This window comes from Melopsittacus undulatus, chromosome 12, assembly GCF_012275295.1.
Source record: "Melopsittacus undulatus isolate bMelUnd1 chromosome 12, bMelUnd1.mat.Z, whole genome shotgun sequence".
Lineage (NCBI taxonomy): Eukaryota > Metazoa > Chordata > Aves > Psittaciformes > Psittaculidae > Melopsittacus > Melopsittacus undulatus.
In genome coordinates this window covers 12,180,545-12,195,188 of record NC_047538.1, presented here as the reverse complement: position 1 = coordinate 12,195,188, position 14,644 = coordinate 12,180,545, and the positions used below count along the sequence as shown (strand labels likewise).

Sequence of the window (14,644 nt, the reverse complement as noted above, 5' to 3'; positions counted from 1 at the left end):
GATGGTGCAGGAGTCTCCTGTGCCTGGCCGGAGGGATGGGGATGTCCCTGGAATCACTCACAGGAGCACCACACTGAGGAAAGGATGCCTTTCTATCCCAGGAAGGAGCAGCCAGGCTGCCCAAGGCACTTAAGAGCTGCAGGCACCTCCAGCCCTTCAGGGAACTAGGGAACAAGAAACATCTGCATCCTCTTTTCAGACTCCAGCCAACGTGCTCAAGATGACTGGAAACAGATTCAGAGCAGTGGTTAGTGACGTTTGCGGCTGCTGCTTGTAAGCAGCACCCGCCTCTACTGCCAGCCAGATGCTATTTCAGACAAGCCTGTTCCCAAATCCTCCTCTCTGTCCCTCAGGACAGACCAAAGACCCAGAGCAGCTGCTCTACAGAGGGCCAGGGTCCTTTGTCCCCTGCAGTCAGGCACCTACAAGAAGAAGGTGCTGCTTTCTAACTGCTCCAGCCCCTTCCAACTTTCAGCTTCAAGCTGAAAATGGGGCATCCTGCACAAGCCTCAGAAAGCAGATTACATCTCTGGTACATCTCCTGACCAAAGCAGGAAGCACAAGGTCCACATCAATGCTCTTGAGAGCCACCCAGCTTGCATTTAATCACCCAAAACCACTGGCAGCAGCAGCGTTGGGATGTTAAAATGCACCTCGCTTCGCAGTGCAACCAGCCTCCCGCTGCTCCCAGCACTGGAAAAGAGGACCCAGCTCATCCAAGTGACAATATAACTCTGTTTATTTTCCTTCAGCGCACTGCTGGTGCCAGTGCCAGGCAGTGGATTTCAGAACATTCCCTCAACCAAACATCCTGGGCAAATTAACAAAAATAAAACTGTTGCCATGTACCAAAAATAAAATAACCCACCCCAAACCTGCCTCTTCCCCCAGCCAGTCCCTGCAAAGGCAATGCAATCAGAAATAATCTGTGCTTCTCACCCAGGGCTCGAGCCTGCTGCAAACAAAGGAAATGTCACTGCAAGTTGTGATAACACAAAGCAATGGACAGTAAAATTAAAAACCCCCTCTTAAAACCCCTTTGTACTGGTGACAAGTACAGATGGAGATCTCTCCCCACACTGCTTTAGCCTTTACAGACAACTTAGACCTGCAGCTTCAAGTAGTTTGTGGTGTGTCCTTAATGCCAATAGCACAGGCCAGTTCCACGCATCCCAGCTGGGCACCATGGAGCAATGGGACCATCTGCCAACACTAAAAGCTGCCACACGGGACGCAAACATCCCTGTCACCTGCCCAGCATCGCACAGTCCTTGTGATGCCTCCCGGCATGAAACACAAACCTGCCTGTGCTCCCACAGGCTCTGGGGCTCTCCGACCAACCTGGCTCGAGTGGGAAAGCCCTGAACACACAAAGTCCCCATAGAAAACGGGAGAAATTCAAGCCCCCACTTGTCAGCAAGCTCCAGGCACAGCTTCACTCCAGCATCCCAGCTCAGGAGCAGTGTGACAGAGCTGCCGTGGTGCCACAAGCAAGCACATCCCCACCATGTGTGACTGGGAGCAACTCCAGGGCAGAGCTCAAGTGTTTCCAGATTCACACTCTCCCCAGTTAAAATGGCTCAAGCTGTACTTTGCCCCTTCCCTTGAAATCTCCATCACACAAACTCTTCAGCAGAGACCTTTCATGTTTGTAAAAGACGATTCACAGCTTCCAATCAGCCAGCACTGTTTCAGGAGGGAGGAAAGCAAAGTGCTTGTGTTTCATTGATTTTTTTTTCCTTTTTTTTTAAATTTTTTAAATAAAGTCCTTTTTTGGGAAAGAAAAAATCAAATCCTATCAATAACTTGCAGTAGCATCCCACTGATCAGACTGGGGACAGCACCGTCGCATCCCTCCCCCTCCCATATCTTCCCCCCAGTCTCCAAAAATAGTATTTAATATACAGCAATAAACTCTGAGCAAGCCAGAGTCCCGGAAGACATGGACCTGCTTTCACCTCTCCTATCCAACCCAGCACCATTTCAATGTGGTGGCTACTATAACTCCTGGGACAAATCCATTCGGATCCAAGGCGATACACACATGCCCCAGACCCGCTGGGTGCAGCACAGGAGGCCTATTTGTGTCATCACGTTTCTGAGCCTTCACAGTTCCAGCCTGGTGTTGTGTGTGTTGAGAATACTTGTCTGAGCCTATATGGGACTAGCCAGTGAGGACAGACTGGTGGAACCAGGCTGACGGTAAAAAAAGCATCCTTGAATTGTATTAGACTTTGGCATTTGTTGTGGAGATGCAGAAGCGCCAGTAGGTAAATTAGCTCAGTGCTGGCCCAGCTCCCATTTCCCTTGGATTCTCAGCAAGGATATTTCCCTCCCCAGCACTTAAGTGCACGAAGCAGACGGATCTCTCCCACATTTGAGCACCAAACAGAGCCTGAAACACTTGGTACCTCGCAGCTGCTCAGAATCTGTCTCGCATCAAGGGCTGAAGCTGCTCTGCTGGTCCTCTCCCTCCTCCTGCTGTTTTCTATCAAAGACAGGCCTGTTCAGACTTCCCATACGAAGACACTTCCCTGACTGTTGCTGTCCTATTTCAATTTAAAGGCCAAGGGACAAAGCACAAATCTCTGCTCCTTGCTCAGGCCCAAACAGCACAGAACAAGGCCTCAGCAAGCAAGCAAATTTGAGGGGCAGTACCCCCCCAAGCCACAATCTACACCCAGAAGCTGTAAGCACCATACCAGCACCTAGCCATGACTCACTCAGCTCCAAACTGCACAGACACGCAGGCACCAGAGTGTCTGGGAGCTCTCCATCCTGCCTCCAGGAGATCTCTGGGGGAGACCAGACCTAAAGGAGCTCTTCCAGTTCTTCCATCCCCTGCTAGGTTTTTCTTCCCATTGATCTCAGAGGCTGGAACCAGTGATGCTCACTCACCATTCTCTGCTTGAGCTGTGACCTCCAGAGCTGGCATCCAGGGACAGTGGGGCAGACCCCAGCTGATCACAAGGGCAGGGAATGCCTGGCCCTTGGGAAAAATGAAAACTCAGAAGCTCCGTAAAAAAATTAAAAAAAAGAAAAAGCTTCTTCAAATAGACTTTTATTCAAAGCCTGAGACAAAAGGCACCAAAAAGAGAAGGGAATTCACTTGGCTCCCTGCTCACTGCCACCTGGGATACTCAGAAGGGTCACAGATCTTGTTTCAGTCACACACACAGAAGGAGAAAATGGCCTGGCTTAAAGATACAAAAGGAGGGGCTGATGGGGGGTAATGAAAACAGGCTTTGGAACCACTACACTGAGGCTGTATCCAGGCCCAAAACATGATTGTTAAAATAGCCTTATCTGCCCCTCTCTACACAACTGCTCCGTGAATCCAGCCACAGTCTGTCCTGAGCCAGCTCCCCACTGCTGTGCAGAGACACAAACTTCACCTCCCTGCTGCTGGCAGGAGGCAACAAAGCACACACAGGCTTGTCTCTATCCAGGCTCAGTTAAACCATGCCTTGGGAATCCCCTCAAAGTCCTGGGAAACTACAGCAAATCCAAACCTTTCCTTTACCAGGACCAGGTACCTCATTATACCCATCTGCCTGGCTTGCGGATGCTAGACAGTGATTGCAAGGGGAGTTAGCCAGAGGATGCCATTCCCAGCAAGGTGCTGACCAGTTATCCCCTACCATCTCCCCATGTTCCACATACTTGGCTTGAAGGCTCCTTGAGGCAAATGTGTTGAGAGGGGATGGACCAACAAGGAAAACAGCTCATAGCACCATAATAGGGACAGGAACCACCCAGACACCAGCTTTGTAGTGGCAAAGATGCATAAAACCAGAGCCAAAACAACTGAATTGAAGCCACAAAGGATGAACTCTTCCTCCTCCCTATTCTTATTCAAATAAGACAAATTCATTTGAACTGAGCAACTGGAACACAACAGTGCACACTCTGCACAGCACTGCTTTAGGGCAGCTGATGGCACCAAATGGGTGCCCTGGCTGCCAGGAGAGGCAGGGATAAACTATCCTAGAAAACCTGTCTGACTTTTACACTCCTAAATTTGCCCCTTTTCTCATGCCAGGAAAGGTGCAGAGATTACTGGGTGAGCCACAAGAAGCTGAGTGATACCTTGCTTCAAAGATGCTCAAATAAGGTGCAACCTAAAAGGCCTGGAGGATAACAGCTCCTTACAGAGAAGCTTGCTTTCAAGCCCAGTTTTTTTGCTTAACAAATCAGCACAGCTCATGCTTCTCAAAACTGATAAAGATCTAAATGTCTCTTGTGCCCCAGATACAGCAATCCACAAGACGCTGGAGAATCTCTGCAGGCACTGTCCCCAAACAAACTAAAGCTCCTATTTTATGTGAGTCTTTTATGTACTAGGATTTTTAACAGCAGCTAGATGAAGAAGCAGACAACTTCAAGCTTAAAGCCTTTTCATCCTAAGGTTTGCTCTTAAGATCTGCTCCCTCTAAAGCCTGTCTTCTCCTTCAACTGTGACAGGGACCCTGTTACTTCTCCCAAACTGGCTGGTACCACTTGTGCAACTGGAGAGAAGGTAATTAAGGTCCTGTCACCTGCCTTTTAGCTCAGAGACACAGCATTAGGGTCAAGCCCATGGCAGTGATGTATGAATCAGAAAGGCAGGGTTCAGTGCCACTGCTGCAGAGAGCAGTGCTCTGACACCTCCTGTTCTGAAGCCCAGGAGCTGGCAGCTTATATCACAGCTTGAGGGTCAGGAAGAAGCGAAGGCTTCAGCTGCTTGGGCCCAGCAGAGCAGGAAGGCTGCTCCTCCAGTTTCCTTTCTGCAAACCAGGGAATTCTGCTGACTCCTCTCAGCTCAAAGGGCTGAGCCACTGCAGGGGACCAAACCCAGAAACAACTGCAAGGAAAACTCAGGCTCAGGGAAGAGCAGCAGCGATGAGGACACCACTCAGTGCCACTGCTCCGGGCAAAGCAGAGAACAGATAGCAGAAGGTAAAGCGTTCTGTCACCAGCATCGAAGCTGTCCTGCAAGGATCCAACCCCACCTGGGACAGATCCTGCTCCAGCACACAGAACATCTCCCTCCCCCCAGCCAGAAGTTGTCAACGTAACAGAGGTCAAGAGCATGGGAAGGCAGCTCCTTGGGGCCTGGAGCTCTGGATCGGCAGGCACAGGAATGGCTTTCACTCCTGCCTAGCCTCTGTCAGGCAGGCACAGGCTCTGCATGTGGAAACAGAAGCCTCTTGCAGAAATATCCCTGGGGGAAGCCGGTGACCTTGTCTCCAGTGTTTTGCTCACTCCCCAGTCTCTGAAGGGCATCAAATCACCTTGCTCTACAGTACTGAAATGTTGGACATCTGCCCCTTCACTACAGTGATGGGCAAAAGGCTGAGCTACCAGAAGACACTAAACAACTCACTGCACTTCCCACCACTGCAGGTAGGCCTGGTCCCTGCAAGGGAATGAGAGCTCATAGGGAGCATCCATGGTGTTGCTCCACTCTGTCCTACAGCACAGGTTCTTCACAGTTACAGAGCAGGATGCTAACTGTTAGGAAGGTCAAGGAACATATCCAGAATCTCCTCTCCAGGTCACCTCTTTCTCAGCTTCTTCCAAAGGAGAGGTCACTTGATAGAAAGGGCAAAACAAGGAACTGGGCTTAAAACGAAACCTTTGAAAAGGATAATAAAGGAAACAAAAGCCATAATCAATACAAGTGCATCTGATCAGACGCTAACAACGTCAGCCTCTCACAGGCTACAGCAGAATCCCTCTGTGATGGATCTAACATTACAACTGCCAAACTAGGAGAGTCTCTCCCAACTGGTGCAGCAAATCAGGCCAGATAAATCCCTCTGCTCCTGGCACAGCTTGCAGTCTTAGGAGGGAAACATCTCCACAGAGGCTGAGCCGCTAGCCGGAGTCTTGGCATCCGTCTGCAGGCGAGTACCATACATCGTGTTGCACACATTCAGGGAGATGCTGAGCCAGGCTCTGTCCTCCACCGTTGTTAAGTCACCCCACAGCACCACACCACTTCCACGCTCCTGAACAAAACGTGTACTCAGGCCTGGTTTTAGGAGCTGCTTCCCTGCTTAAGGAACCATATTCCACCCAGCAAAGGCAGAGGTCTTTCAGCACATGGCTTTCTCTCAGTCTGGGACATGGCCCAGGACTGGTAGCATCAGCTTGCAACAGGCCAGTACAGACGGCCAGGACTCAGTTTACTCTGGGATGCCCCAGGGAGGATCGGAGGCTGCACATGGTGCGAAGGGGAAGGCGAGGGCCTTGCTGCTTGCTGGCAGGGGGAAGGTAAGCTCCCTCTTACCTGGAGGACCTGCTATTCATTCCAAATGAATCTTTTTTTTTTCTTTTTTCCTTAAATTATGAACAATATGGAGAAATCAAAAGCAACCGTGTTTGGTCCAACTCCTTCCCTCCCAGCCCCTCGGCTGATGCTCTGTGGGGCCTGCTCTCACAATCGGCAGAGGCAGAAGAGGGTAGGAATGAAGACACCAAAGGCCACCAATATAGGAAACATGAGGCTGCTGTTGTCCGAGGCATAGGGGTTTGGTGTGCGTGGGCCTGACTGAACCCGGTTCTTATTTGCCTGTTTTTTAACACTTGAGCCATCATCATATTCATCTTCATCATCATCTTCCTCTTTTTTCTCCAGACCTGGATGCGGCTGCAGCTTTGGAACATCTGTTGGACATGACAAAAGGTTGCAAGGCAGCAGGATGTAACATGGGAAGTCACCCGAGTCCCTGACTTCCCCCGTCCCTGACCCAACACGAACAAGGACAACAGGGCACCTGACACCACATCAACACCACAGCCAGAGCATCCCCCCTCACAGAGGCTCACTCGTCTATTTCTTTCCTCCATGACACAAGAGCATCTAAAGACCCAGTACATAAAGAAAATGACAGTATTCCACCCCATCTGTATGTTACACAGCAGAAGTTATGGCACAAAAGCACATTTGGAGCATGCACAGTCAGGTACCACAGCTGCTCAGTGAGATCTAGTCAAGAATAAGCACTTGCTACCTGCAGGGTCTGCAGACAGAGGTGCAAACAGGAATGGGAACAACCCTTTCCACAAATGGTCCTACCTCACATCACTGCACTCCCTTAACCCCAGCTCTATCAGAGCACTCAGACCCAGTCCTCTGAGCCTGGAGCATGAAGTGCAGGTCCCCACACATCAAGGTTCCTCCTGACCACACGGTTATGTACCAGATCTTCAGCATCACTTGGCAACTCCTGACCAATAGTAAAGTAAACTGATGCTTTGGTCAGCGTGGGGTCCTAAACCTTCTCTGTTTAGGAGCTAGAAGAGCTCCAATACAGGCTTACAAAGAGGGTGATGGAAGACCAGGGACTTTATTGAGCACTCCCCACTGCTGTGCAGAGGAGCTGATAGCTGGGGAAAAACCCACTGCCTTGTCCACAAGCTGAGGAGACAGAACAAAGCTCCAGGTAAGAAACACTTAATTACTAGCTAAAAGATCTTTGTGAATTGCTTGACTGCAGGGCTGCTGCTGACATGCAAGGCCAGAGGGAATTTATCTGTAGCTCTAAGCTAAGACTGACCAGAAGCATTTCCTTCTTCTCTGCCCTAAACACAGGGAGTCTCAAACCACATTGTTTTTTTTTCTTATTCCAAAAATGCAGAGCTTTGTGCACTTGGAGGAACAGGAGGACCCTATGCACCTATTTCACTTTGGAACTGCACTCTGTGGGAACTTGCTGAGAGAGGAAACATTTTTGGCAGAGGTGGGTCAGCAAGAGCTATGATCTCATGGTCTGAGAAGCAACAGGCGACTCTCCAAGGGGGAAGAGCCTTCTGGCTCAGAAACTGTGCTTACCTTCCACTGTTCCTTGCAGGATGTATAGGGCACAGATTTTTGGATTGTCATAGTAGCCCTAGAGAAAGCAAAGAAGGAAATCACTGCTGCAGACCTGAGGCAAGAAATACTCTCCCCCCCTACCATCACCTCTCCTCCTTCAGCACATGCTTCACATGGCTGGGGCAGAAGGGGAAAAGGAAGCCCAGGGCTCTGCACAGAAAAAGCTCATTACCTTTACAAACTCAATGTGGAGCTTCCCTGTGAACGTGGAAACCTCTCCCTGGACACTCAGCTTCCCCTTTTTAATACTCATGGGAATGATCTCATCGTGAGCTGTGCTGTGTCCAACTCTGTCAAAAATGTCCAAGTCCTTCACCACCACGTGGCCATTCAAGCGAACATCAAACACCTTCAGGGTGGAAGAAATGACAGTGTCAGGATGGATTCAGGCATGTGATGGTTGAAATGGGAACTCAACAGGAAAGGTTTCTGCCTGTTGTGTACCCAGGACTAGAAAGCACTGCAGCATCCACTGTCCCACCACACATGCTCCACTCCCTTGGGAAGGATTCAGAGACCAAAAGCAGCCAGGTAAAGACACTGAAGCATTAACTTTGCTTTCAAATACCCTGAAATCTGCCTCCTTCTTTCAAAATACCCCCTCCATCTGCTGTTCAGAATGGAGAACAGCACGACTTTATTCTGATTTGTTCACACTTTTCTTTCACATCTTTCCTTCCACCTACTGGCTGTGAGGACCTGCTCCTACCACCCCAGGGTGCTGGGCTGCACCACACCCTAGGGAGTGAAGCAGTTTCTAGCTAACAGCCTGCAGCAGAGCAGAGGAAACAAGCTAGTGAAGGAAAGGGTTTGAAGGAGGTAAAATGCCGAACTGCTAACCACATCTGTGAGTTCAGAGTGAAAGTCCTCCTCAGGGCTGTAATGACTCAACCTTCACTTAGCACCTGGGGAATCCCAGCACAGCCACATGAAGGAAGAGGAACCAAAGGTTCCTCGGCCCTTCAGTTTAATGTGAGGCTGCTTTTTGCATCCATTCTGTAAGCCAGCCCCACCAGTTCTGCTCCCTGAAATACTTCTCTGGCAGGAAGGCAGCACAGTGCTTAAGGAGCAGGGCTCTAAGGAAGCTGATGGAGTCAGGGGAAAGCCAGACTAAAACACACACCACACCTCTCCCAATTCATCACAGGGCTTTGAGTTCTTTGTGCTTCCGCTTCCATGTCTGTACATGAGGGATTTCAGAAGTGACAAGGATTATTCTTCTCTAAAGAGCAATAAAGAGGGTTGAATTTAACTCATGTTTTCAGGATCAGACTGAACCAGGATGAAGTCTTACAACATTGCTGTTTGAGTAGGTTATCTAACCCAGATCACCTCCCTGATTTAATCTGTACAATACTTCCTCCAGCACAAGCCTGCTCTCAGATCAGGAACAAGCACTCAGGAAAAAAGCAAAAATCTCTTCTCAAAGCCTGAACAACCTAAAGAGATCATAAAGCTCTAGTGTTAGTTTAGTTGCCCATGTTTGAATGCTTTGTAATGCCATCTTCCAGGCCAACTGTATATGTGGAATGTGGAAGACAGCTCAGTTTCAGAGCCCATGAAAGCTCTGGGGGTAAGTTAACCATTAGTGCCTCAGTGCCTTCCTTCATTCCCTTCTCCAGCATGCAAAGCAGCAGAAGCAACCTGAACACACCCAGTCTTAGCCAGGAATTCACATAGAAGAGACAAGCAAGGAGCTGTTGCTTACCTTCTGTTGAGACTGTGCAAAATAGACCTCTGCAAACTTCAACACCAGCACATAGTCACCCTCTTCTTTGATGGGGACTTCGTAGCCAAAGGTTTCCTCGTTGTAACGCTCAGTCTGGTACAGAATCTGATCTTCTGCATTGGACCTCAAGATTGGCAGCTTCATACCATAGTCAGAAGCTGGGTTTCAAGCACAAAACAGTGAGAGGAATGGTTAATTTGAGCCACATGGAAAAGACACTTTATGCAGATACCCTTGAAGTGCTTAACCCTTGCTTAGGCCCTGTCAGACCTGTCTCCCCTCCTTGTTCTGACCAGGAGGAGGCACTACTGGAGCTGAAGCAGAGGCAGCCAAAGCCCCAGAACCCAGGTCCTGCAGAAAAGCAGATCTAGACCTGCTGTAGTCTCAAGACACAGCAAACTTACTTGCACAGCTTCAGAAAGAAGAGCCTGTCTCACAAACAGGACCGAGCCAAAGGACTTGGCTATTGACTCCTGCTTCAAAGAGGAAAACCACCTAGAATATTTTTACAAGCTTTTCAAATCACAAGCTGGGTACAAACCCAAAACAGTCGGTGTAGGACTGACTTGGCTCATTCATCCAACAGATTTGAAGTTAGCAGTCGATAGCATCAGGTTTTAGATGTGCGAAAACCTGGGGAATGGCAGAAGAAATGGAATTTTCTGCCATGAATGGAAGAAAAGCATCACACATCTTACAAAACCCCTTCTTCTCACCGCATCTATGCAATAACTGCCAGCTTGAAGACAGGAAGGAAACAAGAAAGACATCCGAAAGTTTCAAGAGCACCAGCAGCTCCATCAACTCAAATGGGTGCTGTCTGCAGGCACCTGAACAACCCCCTTAGAAGGGCCCAAACAACTTTTCCAATTGGGACAATAACCCAGAAAATAACAGGAATAATCACATTTGCCTCTTCTCAAGTCTTTATTTCATCACCTCTAGAGCAGCCCTCAAATGGCCTTAACCCAACTTGCCATTTTGTTGTGTCACAGTTACTGTACAAACTGGTGCAAGTGTCAAGAGCTTCAAATCAAGTAATTCCTCAGCAAAGCACGGGCAGGAGGGAAGACTGTGGCCACTGGCACTTCAAGCAGGGGAAGCTGATCCATACCAAGTTCTCTGCTGACACTTGCCACTTCCACCCCATTTCCATGGGAACAGACAATGCATCAGCCAAGACAAAGCAAGGACTACAAACCCAGCCTATGCTGCAACGATGGAGCCAATGCAAATGAGAGGAAATTAATGCCAGTTCTGGGTCTCCTGTTTCACTCAGGCAATCTCCTGCTTCTCTTTACCACTGGGAGCCAGGCACAAGGACTGAAGACTCTAATCACCAGCAATACAGAGGTGAAAAGTTTAACCTGTCCTCCTCCACAGGTACTTCTGGCCAGCTACAGATTACAGTGATAGCAAAATAAGGACTCCACAGCAGTCAGCTCCTATTAGAGGAAAGCCTGTATAGGAAGAAAGTAACTAGAAGGTAACTGGAGAGAAAGACCTGTCACCTGCACATCACAGGTCTGTTGACATAGCTGTGGAAGTGAGCTTGATTTGACAGGGCTGGATGTGCTGAGGTAGCTGAGCATTGAGCTGCCACTCAACAATGTCTGGCACCTGGTAATTGCCATCAGCACATTTTGCCCTCCAGGACAGAGAATCTGAACTGAAGCTTGAAAAGAAACCCAGGGTTTAATTTGCCCAGAAACGCTATCCTCTGGCCTTGCTTCCTCTCAGCCAGTATTTCTGCTGTAGCCATTACATGCCTATCAATACACAGAGGAGCCTGGAGTAATGTGAACAATAGTGCAATAAAAAGCCATTGAGGGAAAAGCAGCTGAGAGCTCAAAGGGGTAAAGTCTCCTCCGCTGTGCCTGGCACCACTGGCTGGAGCAGGATTACTGTAACAGCCTGGCTGTCCCCAGAGGAAGGGCATGGCAGCGTGCTTCAAAAGAGGGCCCTTTTTTCTCCTCTGCTAAACCTGAACTGTTCAAGCCCACAATGACATTCAAGCCATACATGTGAGAAGTCTGTAAAGGGAAGCTGACCTACAGAGACCAGGGCACCTTGAGTGACTGGAGTGCGGGCTTCCACGGGGATAAAAGAGCTCCATGCAAACCGTGTTCATATTTAAATGTGACCTTCCCTGTATGCACTGCATCCCAACAGCTCTCCATTCAGGACGGCACTCCTGCAGGGTGAGCAATGGCAGTCCCAGCTGTATAGCACAATCTCACCATCCTACACAGAAACAGGGAAGGTCAGACTTTAAAAGTCAACGGCTCACCTCCCCTGCACTCCACCACCCACCTATAACTGGCAGCAGGAGCTGCTCAGCACAGCTTCACTTTCCAATGAATTTGTTAATTACCTAAATTCCAGTGCACCAATTATCAGAAACACACAAAATTCACCCAACCAGAGCAGTTTCAGGGGAAGCAGAATGTGCAACCCAAGTGCAATATCAGTTCTGCAGCCTGTCCTTACTGGTAGATATCAGATTTTACTGATTCAGTAGCTAGAGCAGCTGATCTGACCCCATCTACTTCTCCTTCCGTCCCTGCCCTGTTCCTGAACACTTGCCAGGCCCGGAGCACCTTCCTCCTGCCCTTCCCCAGCACCGGGGCTGCATCGAGCAGCCGGCGCCGTGCTCCCCCGGCTGGCACCGCGCTGCTGGTGGCGGGCATCAACCGCACCGTGCGCCAGGCTGCGGAGAGGGGGCAAAACGTGTTCTCACTCTACCGAGCGCTGCGATCCCGCGGTGGAAACTGGGGTTTTTCAGTGGAAAATGGGAAGAGACAAAAAACCAGGAGAAAAGCGGCTGCACGCGCCCGGTCTGGCAGCCTGAGCGCTCCCGTCACCTTCTCCAGCCGAAATTCTACTCCAGCCTGCGAGGAGCCACTTCCCCTCAGGCATTACACAACCCACAGCCCGAGGCAGGGAAAACCAGCCCGAAGCTCGCAGGGATCATCCCGCCGACACCGCAGCCCTGGGCCCGCGCTAGCCGGGCCCGGAGGGGGGACGGGGTGGCCGCGGTCCCGGCGGGTGCTAAGTACCGTGCCGGGGGGTCTCGGCCTCGCTGTCCCCCGCAACCCTCTTCGCCACGCCGGGCGCGGACGGCGGAGGGAGACCCCGACCGCGGGCCCACCGGAGCACTGCAGCCCAGCGCGGAGACCCACCGACCCTCCGCGGCGGGGCCGGGGCAGGCGGGACGGCGCCGGTGGGACGCGGGTCCCGGACCCCCGCCGAGACAAGCGGAGTGGAGCTGAGCTGGCACAGAGAGCGGCCGCACCGACAGCCCCCCCGAGGGGTGCCCGCGCAGCACCGGCGTCCCCCCCCGGCCTCACCTCGGCCCACGCGGCCCTCGAGCGGGTCCTTGCGGAAGTGGATGCCGTTCACGTCCACATGGGCATCGCCACCCGCATTGACGGCCCACACGACGCTGTCGGCGAGGCCACCGGCCGCGCCCCGCAGCACCGGCGGCAGCAGCAGGAGCAGCAAGGGCGGCAGCAGCGGCGCCCCGCGCGCCCCGGCGCCCACCATCTCGGGCTCCCGGCGCCGCGCCCGCCCCTTCCTGCCGCCGCCAGGGGGCAGCCTAACCCGCTGCCGGGGCGGAGCTCGCAACGCCCAATCCACGGGCCGCAACGCGAATATTAATTTCTTGCTCGTTTGCCACTGGGTAACTGCAGGGCTTAATTTGCATATTCATAACCCGCAGAGCCAATGGGCAGCGGGAGCGGCTGAGCAGGCTTGGTTGAGAGGCGAGGGGACGGCAGCGTGCTGCGGCGGGAGCGGAGAGGGCAGCTGGTTCTGCGCGCCGGTGCTGCCAGGGGCCGGTGCTGCCAGGGGCCGGTGCTGCCCGGAGCCGGTACCGCCGCCCGGGGAGTGAGGCCAGGGTAGAACCGACCCCCGGAAAGGGGCGATGGGGACGGACCGAGGCTTCCCCGCGGCACCCCCTGAGCCCGGCGAGCTCCGCTCGGCGCCGGACGCCTGAGGGAGGAGCTCCCCCCCTCCAATCAGGGAGCTCCAGCGCGGCCGGAGCGCAAAGCGCTGTGGGACGGCGGCGGGAAGCGCGGAGCCGGTCGGTTGCCGAGGCAACGGGCGGCGCTGCGGTGGGACGCGGCGGAGCGGGCCCGGCACAGGCGCGTCCCCGGCACAGGCGCGTCCCCGCGGGCTTGGGCGGAGCTGCCCGGCTCGGGCACGGCCGCGGCGCCTGGGGCAGCAGTTGGGGGCGGAGCTGGGACACGCGGCCCGTTAGCGCCCGCTGCGCGCTGAGCAGCAGCTCCAGCACCTCGGTGCTCTCCGCCTCTGCCACGGAGCGTGGGAAAAGGCAGCTGCCGGCCCGGGCCGTAAGGAGGGAGACCACCTCGGACCATTATAACCTGCATGGGAGGTAAAGTCTGCGCAGGAGGAAGGAGGGGAGCTCAGCGTTGCCCTGTGGCTCATTGCACAGGAGAACTGCACATTCAGTGGGGGTTTCTGGAGGACACTGGGGAGGGCTGGAGTGAACGGGAGAAACTCGCTTTGTGGCAGGGGAACAAATAACATCTGCCTCCGAACCTGCCTTTCTGTCTGATCTTGGTGTTCCTCAAAGCCTCAGGCACCAGCAGACCCAACGTCTGCACTCCAGTCGCCAGCTGTGTTAACAGCAGCTGCTAATTCCCAGTTACATTAATTTGGGTCTTCCACAATGCTTTGCTTTTGGAAATAAAGAGCCCTGCGGATAGAGAGCTAGAGGGGTTTGTTGGTTTTGTAACACACTTATGAGGTCTCTTAACAGGACACAGCCTCGGAGAAGTGAGCTCAGTTATGCGATAAGCACTCACCCCCTGTTCCCCAACCTGCTCTGACCAGGCTGGAGTGAGCCCCAGAGCATGTTCCTGCTGCTTTAACATCGGCTCTTGGGCTTGTGGTAAAACGGCCAGGAGACTGCCGTGCTCCTACAGCAGCATTGCAGCTCCTGCCTTAGGAAACCCCATCCAGTAGAGCAGTGTAAAATGGACACAGTGGGCACCTCTCCAGATTAAAGCCACCTCACACAGGTTCCTGGC

The 14,644-nt window shown here is 52.3% G+C and overlaps 1 protein-coding gene across 2 annotated transcripts; it reads right to left on the bottom strand.

The window, feature by feature from the left end:
• Window positions 1–715: 715 nt before the first annotated feature.
• Window positions 716–13,153, bottom strand: MLEC (malectin). 2 transcript variants are annotated; one of them, XM_034068213.1, is made up of 5 exons: window positions 12,941–13,153; window positions 9,570–9,748; window positions 8,034–8,210; window positions 7,820–7,877; window positions 716–6,651 (listed from the first exon to the last, which is right to left on the bottom strand). In XM_034068213.1, the coding sequence occupies exons 1-5, from the start codon at window positions 13,134–13,136 to the stop codon at window positions 6,422–6,424; spliced, it is 840 nt and encodes a 279-aa protein (XP_033924104.1). In that variant the 5' UTR covers window positions 13,137–13,153; the 3' UTR covers window positions 716–6,421. The 2 variants fall into 2 exon arrangements, with proteins under 2 accessions (XP_033924104.1, XP_005147863.1); XM_005147806.4 differs by lacking the exon at window positions 12,941–13,153 and adding an exon at window positions 11,660–11,810.
• Window positions 13,154–14,644: the final 1,491 nt, after the last annotated feature.